The 12069-nt window shown below is 39.0% G+C and overlaps 1 protein-coding gene across 8 annotated transcripts in view; it reads left to right on the top strand.

The window, feature by feature from the left end:
• The window catches only part of snu (ABC-type transporter snustorr), a 490105-nt gene that overhangs the window by 372065 nt on the left and 105971 nt on the right, over positions 1–12069 (top strand). Inside the window, exon 1 of one of the 8 annotated variants that reach the window (XM_083114473.1) lies at positions 8171–8430. The exons of the other annotated variants lie outside the window; for them this stretch is intronic. Coding sequence (XP_082970599.1) covers positions 8399–8430 — 32 coding nt within the window. The 5' untranslated portion in view covers positions 8171–8398. Of the gene's footprint in view, positions 1–8170; positions 8431–12069 lie in introns of those variants that run through there. 8 annotated transcript variants of the gene reach the window in all.

The raw sequence follows: 12069 nt of genomic DNA, 5'->3' as shown, positions 1-12069 counted from the left end.
GCCATGGGGGAGGCCCGAATGCAAAAGTGTATTGACCATAAAGGAGAATACTTCGAAAAACAATAAAGCAGTTTTCAATGCCAAATTCCTGTTTTTTTTTCATTGTTAGGCTCAAAATATAAATAGTGACCCTCGTATTCCTGCTTCTAACCAACATAGTTTCATTCCTTGAAACAACACAGCAAGTAAAACAAAAAGTAATGAAAATAGTGGTGGACAATTTGCCTACCATTATCTTTGCTGTTGACTGTACACAGCTACTTCTACTCTTAAAAATGGCAACCGGGAATTATTTTAAGGAGAGTTTGCATTCACTGCTCTGGTTTTCCAGAGTTCACTGTTTTTATTGCAAATGCTGATTTTCTCAAAATTACGTAGGGGGCTATAGCCCCATCAGCTTCCTGTGCGTACGCCAGTGGTGCGGGACCGTACCTCCACAACCCTTATGTGTCATCATGATTGCTGCCCCAATTTTATTTGTAGAAGTCAGGATTCTGTACGTGATCATCATTCACTATGAGACATTGGAAATTGCCGCCTCCTTTCTTGTTGAGCCTGGGGTGATTGGTGAGTGTTCTTTTCCAACTCCTCTCACCCTCCCCAAAAGATGGGATAATCAACCACAAACTATTATAAAAAAAGGGAGCGGTAACCTTATTCTTACGAAATCCCTGGTCACGCCGCTGGTCATGGGGATAAACCCACCTTCAACGCCCTCAAGTATCCTTCGGGAGCCTTTGCCGGAGACAACGGCCTTCCAGACGTTCAGTCCGAAAGCCAGAAGAGCTTGGTTGCACACACCATATGAAGGGTCCACAGCTTGTCTTGCTCGCACATGTAATCCCTCAAGACCCGGCCTTCCACAAGCGGAGGGCTTTTCCCACGACGTCGCTGCACTTGCACGTGGGAGTTACTCGAGCGGCATTTCCGAATTTAATAGACACAAGGTTGGTGGAAGCAGACCTTGCAATCGCTGGCATAATTGGCGAGATATCAGAAGCCGTCGCGGGAAAAAACTAGCCGTCATTCTTCGGAAATTACCAGAAACCAATAACCTTTAATATCGTAAGCGATGGCTGTTTTTTTCAATTTCTTTTTTGTTTTGACATTGCCTGCATTTGTCGATACACAGTTTGCATAATAATTAGTTTCACCGGCCTTGTAGTACACACGCAAAGTATTTGCGACAAAAAGTAATTTACTTATCAAATATCTCTTACCTTATGGCGGTGATCGGGCAGTGAGCTTTCTGGCATCGTCAAGATGCAGCAGAAAGAATTGCAATTTGTGGCCAAACGTTTGCTATAAGTCCACTTTATTCTCACTTAGGCTAATCGTAACTTCAATACAGTTTAAAGTTGAAACCGAGCCACTGTGTAATGTTCCTACACCGGCGATCGAAGCCGAGACCTCTTGATTACAAGGCAATAGTGATACCACCATCTGGGAGACATGATTCTGATTTACGAAGTGCTCACTCCTCTAAGTAACAAAAGGTGCTAAGAGTTTAGAAGGAATGCGTTGTGCTACATGTAAAGCTTATCAACAATACGGCTAATTTCAAAGTACATGTAAACAAACTTCCATTTAACATTATTAAAAATAACTTTTATAAGTGAGAGAATGTTGCAAGCACTGGCGAGCAGGAGACTCTGTTCACCATTTTTAATATCCTAATGAAAGTGAATATTTTATTTCAAAAACTCTTTATTCGGTCTATAAAATCCATATAACTTTTTCTTTTTTGTGCAAGAATTACAATTCAAATAATTAAAATAAAATAAAATTAGCATAATCAAAGCAATGTGACAATTGATATAGGCGCGAATAGAGTTCTATGAGTTGCAGAGTGCAGGTGTAGACAATTAAGAACAAATGAATCATAGAGAACGTCTTGACACTATAATCGATTATGAAACTCATGATAATGTGGACATTAATGTAATGTAACATGTCACGTTGAATTAATGCAAAATGCATATACTTGGAATAAAGAAAAGATGACCCTTGATGCATAAATCCATTGAGCTCTTCGTGCATCCCCCCACAACTCTTTCGTCATTTTGACAATATAAGAAGTACATGTTGACCTCAGGTAGCGAAGTTCATGATGTTGAGTGGCACCCTGCAGGGAGGTGTAATTTCTTACTTATTCTTCCCTTCCCTTTTATTTGTATCCTTTTCCTCCAGTTTCTTGTTTCTCTTTTCCTGCTCATCTAGATTTTTCTCCCTTTATTACCACTCTCTTAGCACCTCTTTTCCGTTGCTTAATCCCTCATTTGTCCTTCTTCTAGCCTTCCTTTTCTCATATCTTCTCTCTCTCTCTCTCTCTCTGTCCTTTTCTCTGTCTGTTTTCTTGTAAACGCAACCCGGAGGGGACAAGTGCCCTGGCCTATAAGCCTATAAGCGTAAAGAACGCTAGTCTACATTCTACACGTAGACTATTTTATACACGTAGATGACGTAATCTATGTAAACAATATGGCGAGAGGTTATAACTTAGCAAAGGGCGCCGTGAGTAAAATAAAATTATACTGCGTATCAGTTGCTGATGTGTGAGGAGAATTTCCCATACGCTCCCCTTTAAATTCGAACTATTTCTCACCTAGGAAAAGAATCTAACATAAGAAATATTCTATTGTTTTATGGGAAAAGGAGTAATTTTGTCTCACGACTGCCATCTGTTATTTCTTTTGCATACTATTTATCTTCTTCCATAGTTGATGAGAGAAGAGAAGAGAAATTTTGTTGTAAATGGGATTCTTTTCAGTTCGTTAGGAACCAATATAGTTGAAAATGTCACTTTCCTTTCATGAAAGCCTTGAAAGTTAATTTTAATGCACTTTAAATTGTCTACGTAGTCTATGTAAACTACAACTCAATGTAATCTACGCGTACATTACGTGTAGACAACGCATGAAGACGTAAACTTATAATGTACGGCACATCACTGCCTATAAGCCTTGTTCATCGTGGAGCATCGTGCTAAATCAGTTTCACAAGAAAAATAATTTAGAGAATTAGGAAGTATAAGGATTTTTACAACTTACAAAGGATATAAATATATATTCTGAGGACTTACAAAACGCCATGATGTGCAAGAATATGGCAAAACACTTCAAGTTTTATGTGCATTTAATGCAGGTAGTGTCGGTACACCACGAGTGTCACTTGTCTCTTGGAACATTCCTAGAAGTTAAGATCAAGATCGTTACTTGTATTGTATTTATGATGTATTTTAACACATTGGAGTGGAAAAAATAAGTAAAAAAGAAAACATTTTGCAACGTTAAAAAATCGCAGATGAAGACAAAGCACAAAGTAAGCAAACCATTACAGTATGAATTATTTTCAATTCGTTAATAATAGTTAAAAACAGTGCATTCATACTGCTCATTGATCCGTAGAATAAATAATAATGCAAATGTAAACCCACTCCAGTGTCTTAAGTGAACAAAAAATGGTAGAATTTTGAGTGTAAGTCTCAGATATATTATAGGCTATGTCCCAAACCGCAGACCCCACTTAGAGAGAGCTATCTATTGATCGCGCCCTATAACTTTTAGATAAACTGTACCCTGTGTTTTGATTACAAGTTTTTTTAATTTGTTTTCTTATGTAGAGGAAAGTCACCAAAACCGACATACCATTTTGTTTTTTACTCTTAACTCTGAGTAGGGAAGGAATTTTCGGATGTGGAATAAGTCAATGTGTACATCAATTCCATGCCCAAGTATAAGCTGTGTAACAAGATCTATCACAACAACATTTTGTTTCACAAAATAGATTTATCACAAAAAGTACAATTATATCACCTGAGGAAATGAGTTCCTAATCCGACATATCTGTTTAAAAGAGATTAAATTACAAAGCAACACAAACAGATATATGTAAATGGTTTCTACTAGAGAATAAAGCAATTCCTTTAATCATCATGAAACAAATGTAATTTCTTTGGACTATTGAGCCCTCAGTGGCACGTCATTTAAAGAAGACGCAGACGTATAGGTCATGTTCTGCACCTGCACATTGAACATGAGCCCAAAGATTGCACTTGACACACATTATTCATTCTTCACCACTGTCATCTTCAGAATAAAGTCCTTCGCCAAAATACATTCAGCATCTAGGATATCTTCATCTCACGAAACGGTTTATGGAACCCAATTATTGACGTATGTCGGTTTAGGGAACGACGCCATCAATAACCTCAAAAATTTACAAACACCACATCTTCACAACTGAAAGAAATACTTGTTCGGAATGTTATTCTATCTACAATTACCTGATAAACCTGTAAAACTTTACTCGTCCTTCCAGTATGAATAATATAGTGTATGCAGATACAAACAAAAGTATTGAAATCACCCAAAAACAAAAAGAAAACGCCTTCAGCGCTCGTTTCACTGGTCGCACATTATCTTGGAAGCCTAAAGAATAGATTTACCCTGTTACCGCAAAGTGTCAGGACTTCTCGGCTGTGAAATAGTGGTGTGTCGGTTTAGGAGCCCTATGTCAGTTTTGGTGACTTTCCTCTATGTATGTATTGATAGTTATGGTGCATTTAGGTATATCCCTGAATATGTTCTGCCATTAACAATTGAAAGCAATGGAACGATTTCTGTATTCAATATTGACAGAAAACTCTTAAATCCAACTGTTATCAAGTAAATATTTATCTGAAATCAAGAAAATATAACGTGGTGTTATTTGTTTAGAAGTGCCTTCACAGAATTAGGCTAGATGACGCCAAACGTGCGCTAGAGCGCTAGAGGTCCCAGTTTCGAACCCAGGATAAAGCATGAATGTATCATCATCAGTTCACTATTTCCATTAACCCAGGAGATAAAGAAGTTAAGGTAAATCAAATTGAAAGGAAAAGTGTGCAATACTGAAACACAGTTCATTTGATTACAATATTTTACTGAAAGAACTGCTAAATCTTTTAAATTACTATTGAGCAATCGAGGTGAATGCTAGAGATACCAAAGCGTCCACCTCGTTTCCGGCTAATCTCACTTGCAAATCAAAAATATCGCCCGAGTGTTTCCCAACACGCCGTCAGCAAAATTTAGGGCAAAAAAATCTTCTCAGTTATTCTTTTCAGAAAAAGAAAAGCGAGGAGCGGACAATCCCTTCGCCAGTGTTATGCGATCGCAACTAAAAAAAAGCAAATAATAAGAACTTGCTGCCACAGCATCACGTGGAACTTGACGTCAGTGTTGAAATTTCCCAGAGCAGTTTTCTTTCGCAGGGTTGCCAGTGCACGTAACGTTCCTGTCTTGTTGCAGTGGCGGTGTTTGATCTGGAAAGGCACTTCTCCTCAAGCGAGATATCGCGCTACGATGCAAGATTGCCGGGTTCGAATCCCAGTCTGGGTTTGGGTGTTTCTTTGTGAGTGTCCCTTCATCATTTTCAACATATCAGCACTCATCCTCATCGCCGCGATTAGCCAAAGGTGGCAGAAATGTGACGTAAATAACCTAATTTTATCAATCAGTCTTAGCGATTTACGCCCGCTACAGACATCCTCCAATCCTATCTTATCCTTCTGTGGCTTCTAATTTCCATCGCAATAAAATCCTTACCAACATGGAAATGTAAATATTTTTGCAGTTGGAGAAAATCAATGGTGTACCTATATGACTAAAAAGAGATAGGTGTTGCAGAGGGCCAAATTTTTAATGGTTCTAGATGCAGAATAACTTATATGTTTTGTCCGTCTACATTAACATTTAATAGCAAGCCAAATATAATACAAATTGAAGCTCGCACTTCAAAGACGTTGATAAATTAGCAGGGGCCCAGTTTTATTCAGACGACCCATTACGTTCAACATAATGAGGAGATAAGTGCTTATATATAAAAATGGATGTATTATGTGTGTATATATGTATGTTTGTTACGGCATAACTCTCGAACGCCTGGAGCAATTTCAACCAAACTTGGTACACATATCACTTACAATCCGGAAAGAAATACTTTGGGGGTAAGACACCCTTAGGGGTGGGGGTGGGAAGGGGTGACATGTAAAAATAATAAAATACGACCGATATTAGTGTGGAATCCATAGTTTTCTGGGTCGCTAAGATCAATAGCGACATGCCGAATGCCGTTCAACTCCAAGTTCATCACATATCGGGATGGGGGGTGAGAGGGGATGAAAAATAAAATTTGAAAAATGACCTACATTAGTGTCGAATCCATAGTTTTCGGACTCGCTAAGCTATAATTGGCGACATCCACGATGACATTTAAACTATAGTCAGAATTCATTATTTTCCTATCTAATGGAAGATTGGGATAAATAAATACCCGGGCAACGCCGGGCAATCAGCTAGTATAATATAAACACCCTCCTCGTTGAAAAGTGAGCCTACGATCTCGCGCCAAAGGAACCCGGTTTATTGGCTTGACCTGGGCAAGGGTTCCTTAATAACTTTCATCTAATTATTGTTCATTTTCATCGTCGCGATTAACAAAAGTGGCAGAAAGGCGAAGCAAAAAAAGGCAGATGGCGTTTTTTTATTATTATATATATAAATAAAAGTTCAAAGTATAATGCAAGTCCACACTGTGCGTGTTAGAACTAGGTCTATATTTGTCCCGGACACCTGAACAACTTCAGACACAAACAATCCATATCAGCGACAGCATATATTGTAAACTAATCAACTATTGTAAATCAAAATGAAATAAAACCAGTAAAGAACACAAGACAAACGGGGGAAGGTTGCGCATCTTTCGAGGGTTCCTCCCCCCTTTTTTCTTTCTTTAAGGCAATAGGGTTGAATTTCTTTTCACGATTACCGAGCTTTTTCATTACGGCTTCTCATTGTCTCCAGTGGCGGTGATTGGGTCCCAAAACCGGGGGAGCAAGGTGCTAAAACTGGGGGGTGGGGGGCAAAGACAGTATTTTCCCCTTTGTAGATAAGGTTTAGCATAGTGCTGGGACCAAAGGGGGGAAAAGTGTGGGGGGCAACTGCCCCCTTCCTCGCCGCTACTGATTGTCTCGTTGAAGAAAGTAGATCTGAACCTAAATCACATGTATATTTGTGCCTCAGATCTTTCAATTCTCAATGGTCGGCTTCTAATATGTTTATTATTTATTTGTCTCTTATTTTCTGTGGCGGAGATTAAGACTCATACCTTTTCTTACACTCAACCACGTACAAAAAGTTCATAATATAATACATATTCATAATTTGATTCATATATAAACATTGAAAATAACTATCATCCATATACCTTTCACATCAAACCAACCGCAGTAAAAATATGTAATTCAAAGAAATACATAAAACATATATATACATGTACACACACTCATACATAGGTTTATATACATAACAGGCTACTACAAATATTTATTAAATATGTACGAGGGCGGGCTGAAAAGTAATGCCTGCTATTTTTTTGTGACGGTGTAAAGACATTTTGGATTTTGAGGAACCATACATTGTACTCTTCAGACTTTCCCCCTTCTCCATTCCAAGTTTCAAACTTCTATCACCAGGGGGTGCTGAACTAGAGTGAGGAAAATGGCAGCATACTATGTCGGTGCACCTGAAACTGGGTGTGGGGAGCGAGTTTCTAACTGCAGAAAATGTGTCCCCCAATTGACATTCATCAGAGAATGAAGGCTTTTATGGCAATTAATGTGTGACGTCAGTACTGTATGATGTTGGGCTGTTCATGCTCACAATGAAAACCCCTGCTGTGGATCTCTCAACGTGTGTGACAAAGAACTTCTTGAGAGTTGAAAAAATAGCAGGCATTACTTTTCAGCCCGCCCTCGTATTAATTACTTGACAAAAATAGTAGAACCAGGAATAAGAGTATATAGCATCACTCCATAAAACTTTCTCTTAATCTTAGCTTGAAGGTTCTGAATGAATTAGATTTTCTCATTTCATGTGAGAGAGCATTCCAGTCGCTATAACCACTGATACAGTAAAAGAATTACTAAAAAAATCAGTTTTAATTGTGGTTCACCAGGATAATTATTCGTCTGCTGGCAACCCTGCGAGTAAATCGGCTGGAAGACTGTAACAATATCCTTAGCGATGAAGGTAGATGTTTTGTCTAGCGGGGAAAGGGAAAGGGAGGGGGAGGGGAGTGGCGAACTTGATTCCATGGCGGTCCATTGGCGCTATCAGTCAGTGTGTACTCGCGGTCGCTGTCGTACGGACGGAGGAAGAAGCAATGTGCGTTCGTTGATCGCGAAGAAAGGGTTTGTTTTCGGAGACTCGCGCGTGCGGCTGGGATAGTAACTTTATTTACATCGGACTCCAGAAGAGGGACTGACCGTTCCTCAGTACCAAAGACCAGTGCGTGTGTATTGTGTGGAGTGTTGTGATCGGTGAAAGTGCTCGAGCGAAAACTGGAAGACGCTGCTATGGGAGATTTACGCATAAACTGTGACGAAAAGTAAGATACGCTTTATGTATTAGATACTAGTGTTGGGCGACATATCGTCCATACTATATATCGCGATATTGAAAAAAATATCGTCCAGGCGATACCAACTAGACAAAATATCGTCACTATATTTTGGCGATATATATCGTGTTGGAAAAACTCAATATGCTGACCAAGGCAGAAATTTATTTTATTATAAAACATAAACTAAATGTAACGTTTCAACCTTCTAGCAAGGTCTTCTTCAGACTCTGCACGAAGTACCAAGAAGGTTGAAACGTTACGTTTAGTTTATGTTTTATAATAATATAAATGTCTTCCTTGGTCAGCATATTGAGTTTTTCATATCATGGAAACTTTTGCCATATATCGTCACGATATTTTTGTGATATATATCGTGTCAGCGATATATATCATGGACACGATATCTCGCCGATATCACGATACGGAAAAAAAATATCGTATGTATGTCTGTGACGCAGGCCCGTAGCCAGGCAGGGGCCAGGGGGCTGAACCCCCCTGGAACTACCCACAGCCCCCCCCCCTGCCACTGAGGTCAGCCCCCTTGACATTAGGTAAAGCTATTTTGTGTAATTTGTTTTCAGTGAAAAGTGAAAATGTAGACAGCAGATATTATTTTCCTCACAACTTTGACGAAGGATAAATTCAGGGAGCATGAACAGCAGCTATTACATTTGCTCATCTTATTTATAGGAAGTCTTAAGTAGCGGCAAGTATTTAGGAGATTTCTCTTCTCTAGACTTCAGAAAGTTTCTTCACAGGGGAGCTTTTTTATCTGTACCTTCGTTGCCCCTGTTGCAACCTCCCATTTATACAGAAATCTGTGACTTTGATGTCAATATGCAAATTCCCTCCGCATCTGCGTCAAAGGTTAACAGCTCTCAAGGTTTGGGAACGAAGGGGAGTTTTATTGTTTCGGCCGGGAAATGGGATGTACAGTAAACCCTATGATTGAATATTGTTCATCTTTTTCTGTGTAATATAAATATCTGTATCATCAATGTGTAGTAAAGAATGATTTCAGTAGCAGCCAATTAACACTTAAAGTGATATTTTAAATGATATAGAATAATGTAGTATTTGTGTGATATTTCTAAACTTTATGTAACTTAATGACCCCCTCCTCCCCACACACACACATAATTTACCTTCATTTAACATTGTTAAACTTTTGAAAAATGGACTTGATTTACAAAGCCCCCTGATAACCCGTGAGCCCCCCCTGGAGATCAATTCTGGCTACGGGCCTGCTGTGACATTTCTTGACGATATATCGTGATATCAAATTTCCGATATCGTCCATCCCTATTAGTGACCTAAATTATGTCTCCGTTATTTTCCACAAAAGTAGAATTTGCAGAAAATAGCCCTTGTCAGCATTCTAAGCATTCCACCGTATAATGCTACGTATGGCACTTTTGGGAATGTGCTGAGTTGCCAGTGAAATCATGCTGCTTCTACAGGCTACAAGCTGGCCAGTCATAAGGTCGGATGTTGCCCAAAGATTGCTACTGTGTTTGCATAAGGTTTTATGTTGTTTTTACTCTAGCCCAGTAACATACAATAGGTTTTATCCATTGTTCTCGCATTCACTGAAATGTGCCATACAGCGTTATTCGGTGGAATGCTTCATTTCAATCTATACTTGTATTTATCAAATATTTTTGGGACAGAGCTTGAATGACAGATTTTACACAGCCTGGGACCAATATTGTGAGACCTCCCTATATAAAACTCCAGTCAAAACGTTTAGGCAAATTTATATCAATTAGTTATACTTTTTAAATAACTTTACCACATATTTCAAATATGTCATTTTTTCATCTCGTGCCCCTTTTCGAAGCATTTCCCCCAGTGGAGGTTCCCCTTTGCATATGGGGACCCAGGACGTAACTCCCCCCCCCCCCCAAGATCTCCTTACATCCGGGCCTGGTCAGAATTCTCAAATTAATACGCGTAAACTGCTTGGATGCCTTGTACTTTTTTTAAAAATAGATTGTCAAAAGAACCTTTGTTTAAGTTTTGGTCGTTCAAATATGAAATGACTAAGTATTAAGAAATGTAGAGGAATTTCTCCATTGCCAAACAAAATGTAAATACAAAAATAAGTCTACGCTCTAGCATTTAAAATATTCAAGTTAAGGTGCGAAATTTTCACCATGTTTATAAGAATTGCATAATCATCACATCGACACTGCTGTTCTAAACAGAGATTCTCTAAATTATTGTAAGCAATTCTTAACAGTTAGAATTTTTAGAATTTAGAATATCACTTAATTCTTCCAACTGAAATACATTTTTGAGTTGCTTCCGGGTTAAAAAAAAATTGTCTTTAAATGAAACACGATATTTCGAATCAAAATTATTTTTATAAAACACCTGAATAACATTCAGGCTTATGTGAATTACACGCTCTGCTTTTCACAATTTAGTGACTGGCATTATGAATAAGTCACGTTTCTGTTACAAAGACGTAACAGTATATGTGCCAACCCCTGCTCCGTCCTGTGAAAGAGTGTTTGAATCTTGAGCATCCTGACACTACAGTGACCTTAACAAACGCTCTAGCCTCAAGAGGTGATCGAACTCAGGATCAATTGATATAAAGCAAGATCGCTAATTGCTGAGCCACATATGAACCAAGAGGGTTCTACTATTACTTTAATTAATTAAGGTAAATCGAAAAGAAAATAGTTCTATTTGATTTGAAAATGACGATGCTTTGTAGTTTCGGTTGATTGAATGGCTTTATTTAACTTCGCTTTTTGTGCCACTTTTGGCTAATTTGTGAAGATGGAGATAAGTGATGACATGATGAAATTGATGAATGGACACTCACAAACATCCATATCCTGGCCGGGATTCGAACCCGGAACCCCTGGCGTCGTAGGGCGTTGTGCTAACCACTCCGGGGAAAAGAAAGAGCCGGCCCCCGTGGCTCTGGTTAGCCAGGAGTCCAGGATTCGAATACTGGCCTGGGCATGAATGTTTGTGTGTGTCCATTCATCAATTTCATCTTATCATCACTCATCCCCATCTTCGCAAATTAGCCAAAACTGGCACAAGAAGCGAAGTAAAATAATGCAAATTAATCAATCAATCGATCGAATGGAAGAAACATGCTGGACATTGAAGGCTGATCGATCTATTTCTCTATGTTGAATGTCCATAGGTACAAACTGCATCTAGTCGTGAGTTGATTGATTGATTGATTTGCTTTAATTTATTTCGCATCTTGTGCCACTTTTGGCTAATTTGCGAAGATGGGGATGAGTGATGATATGATGAAATTGATGAATGGACACTCACAAACATCCATGCCCAGGCCAGGATTCGAATCCGAGACCCCTGGCTAACCACTTCGCCACGGGGCCGGCTCTTTCTTCCATTCGTTTCGGATTTAAGTGAAAATATACGCGATCAAATGATGCTGTTAGTCGCAGGACGTAACAAGAGAAAACACTGAAGGTGCAGAGAGAGAGAGAGAGAGAGAGAGAGAGAAGGAAAAGGAAATAGAGGGAAAAGAGAAGATTCCCGGATAACAATATTGTCATTTTCACCTCAGCCACGGCGTAAGTTGAAATTTAGCTCGTTTATGCGAATCAGGTTTGGCAACACTTCCAGGAT

This window comes from Lepisma saccharinum, chromosome 29, assembly GCF_977018435.1.
Source record: "Lepisma saccharinum chromosome 29, izLepSacc3.1, whole genome shotgun sequence".
Taxonomy (NCBI): domain Eukaryota; kingdom Metazoa; phylum Arthropoda; class Insecta; order Zygentoma; family Lepismatidae; genus Lepisma; species Lepisma saccharinum.
The sequence above is the reverse complement of the archived record's forward strand: the minus strand, read 5'-3'. Positions and strand labels throughout refer to the sequence as shown.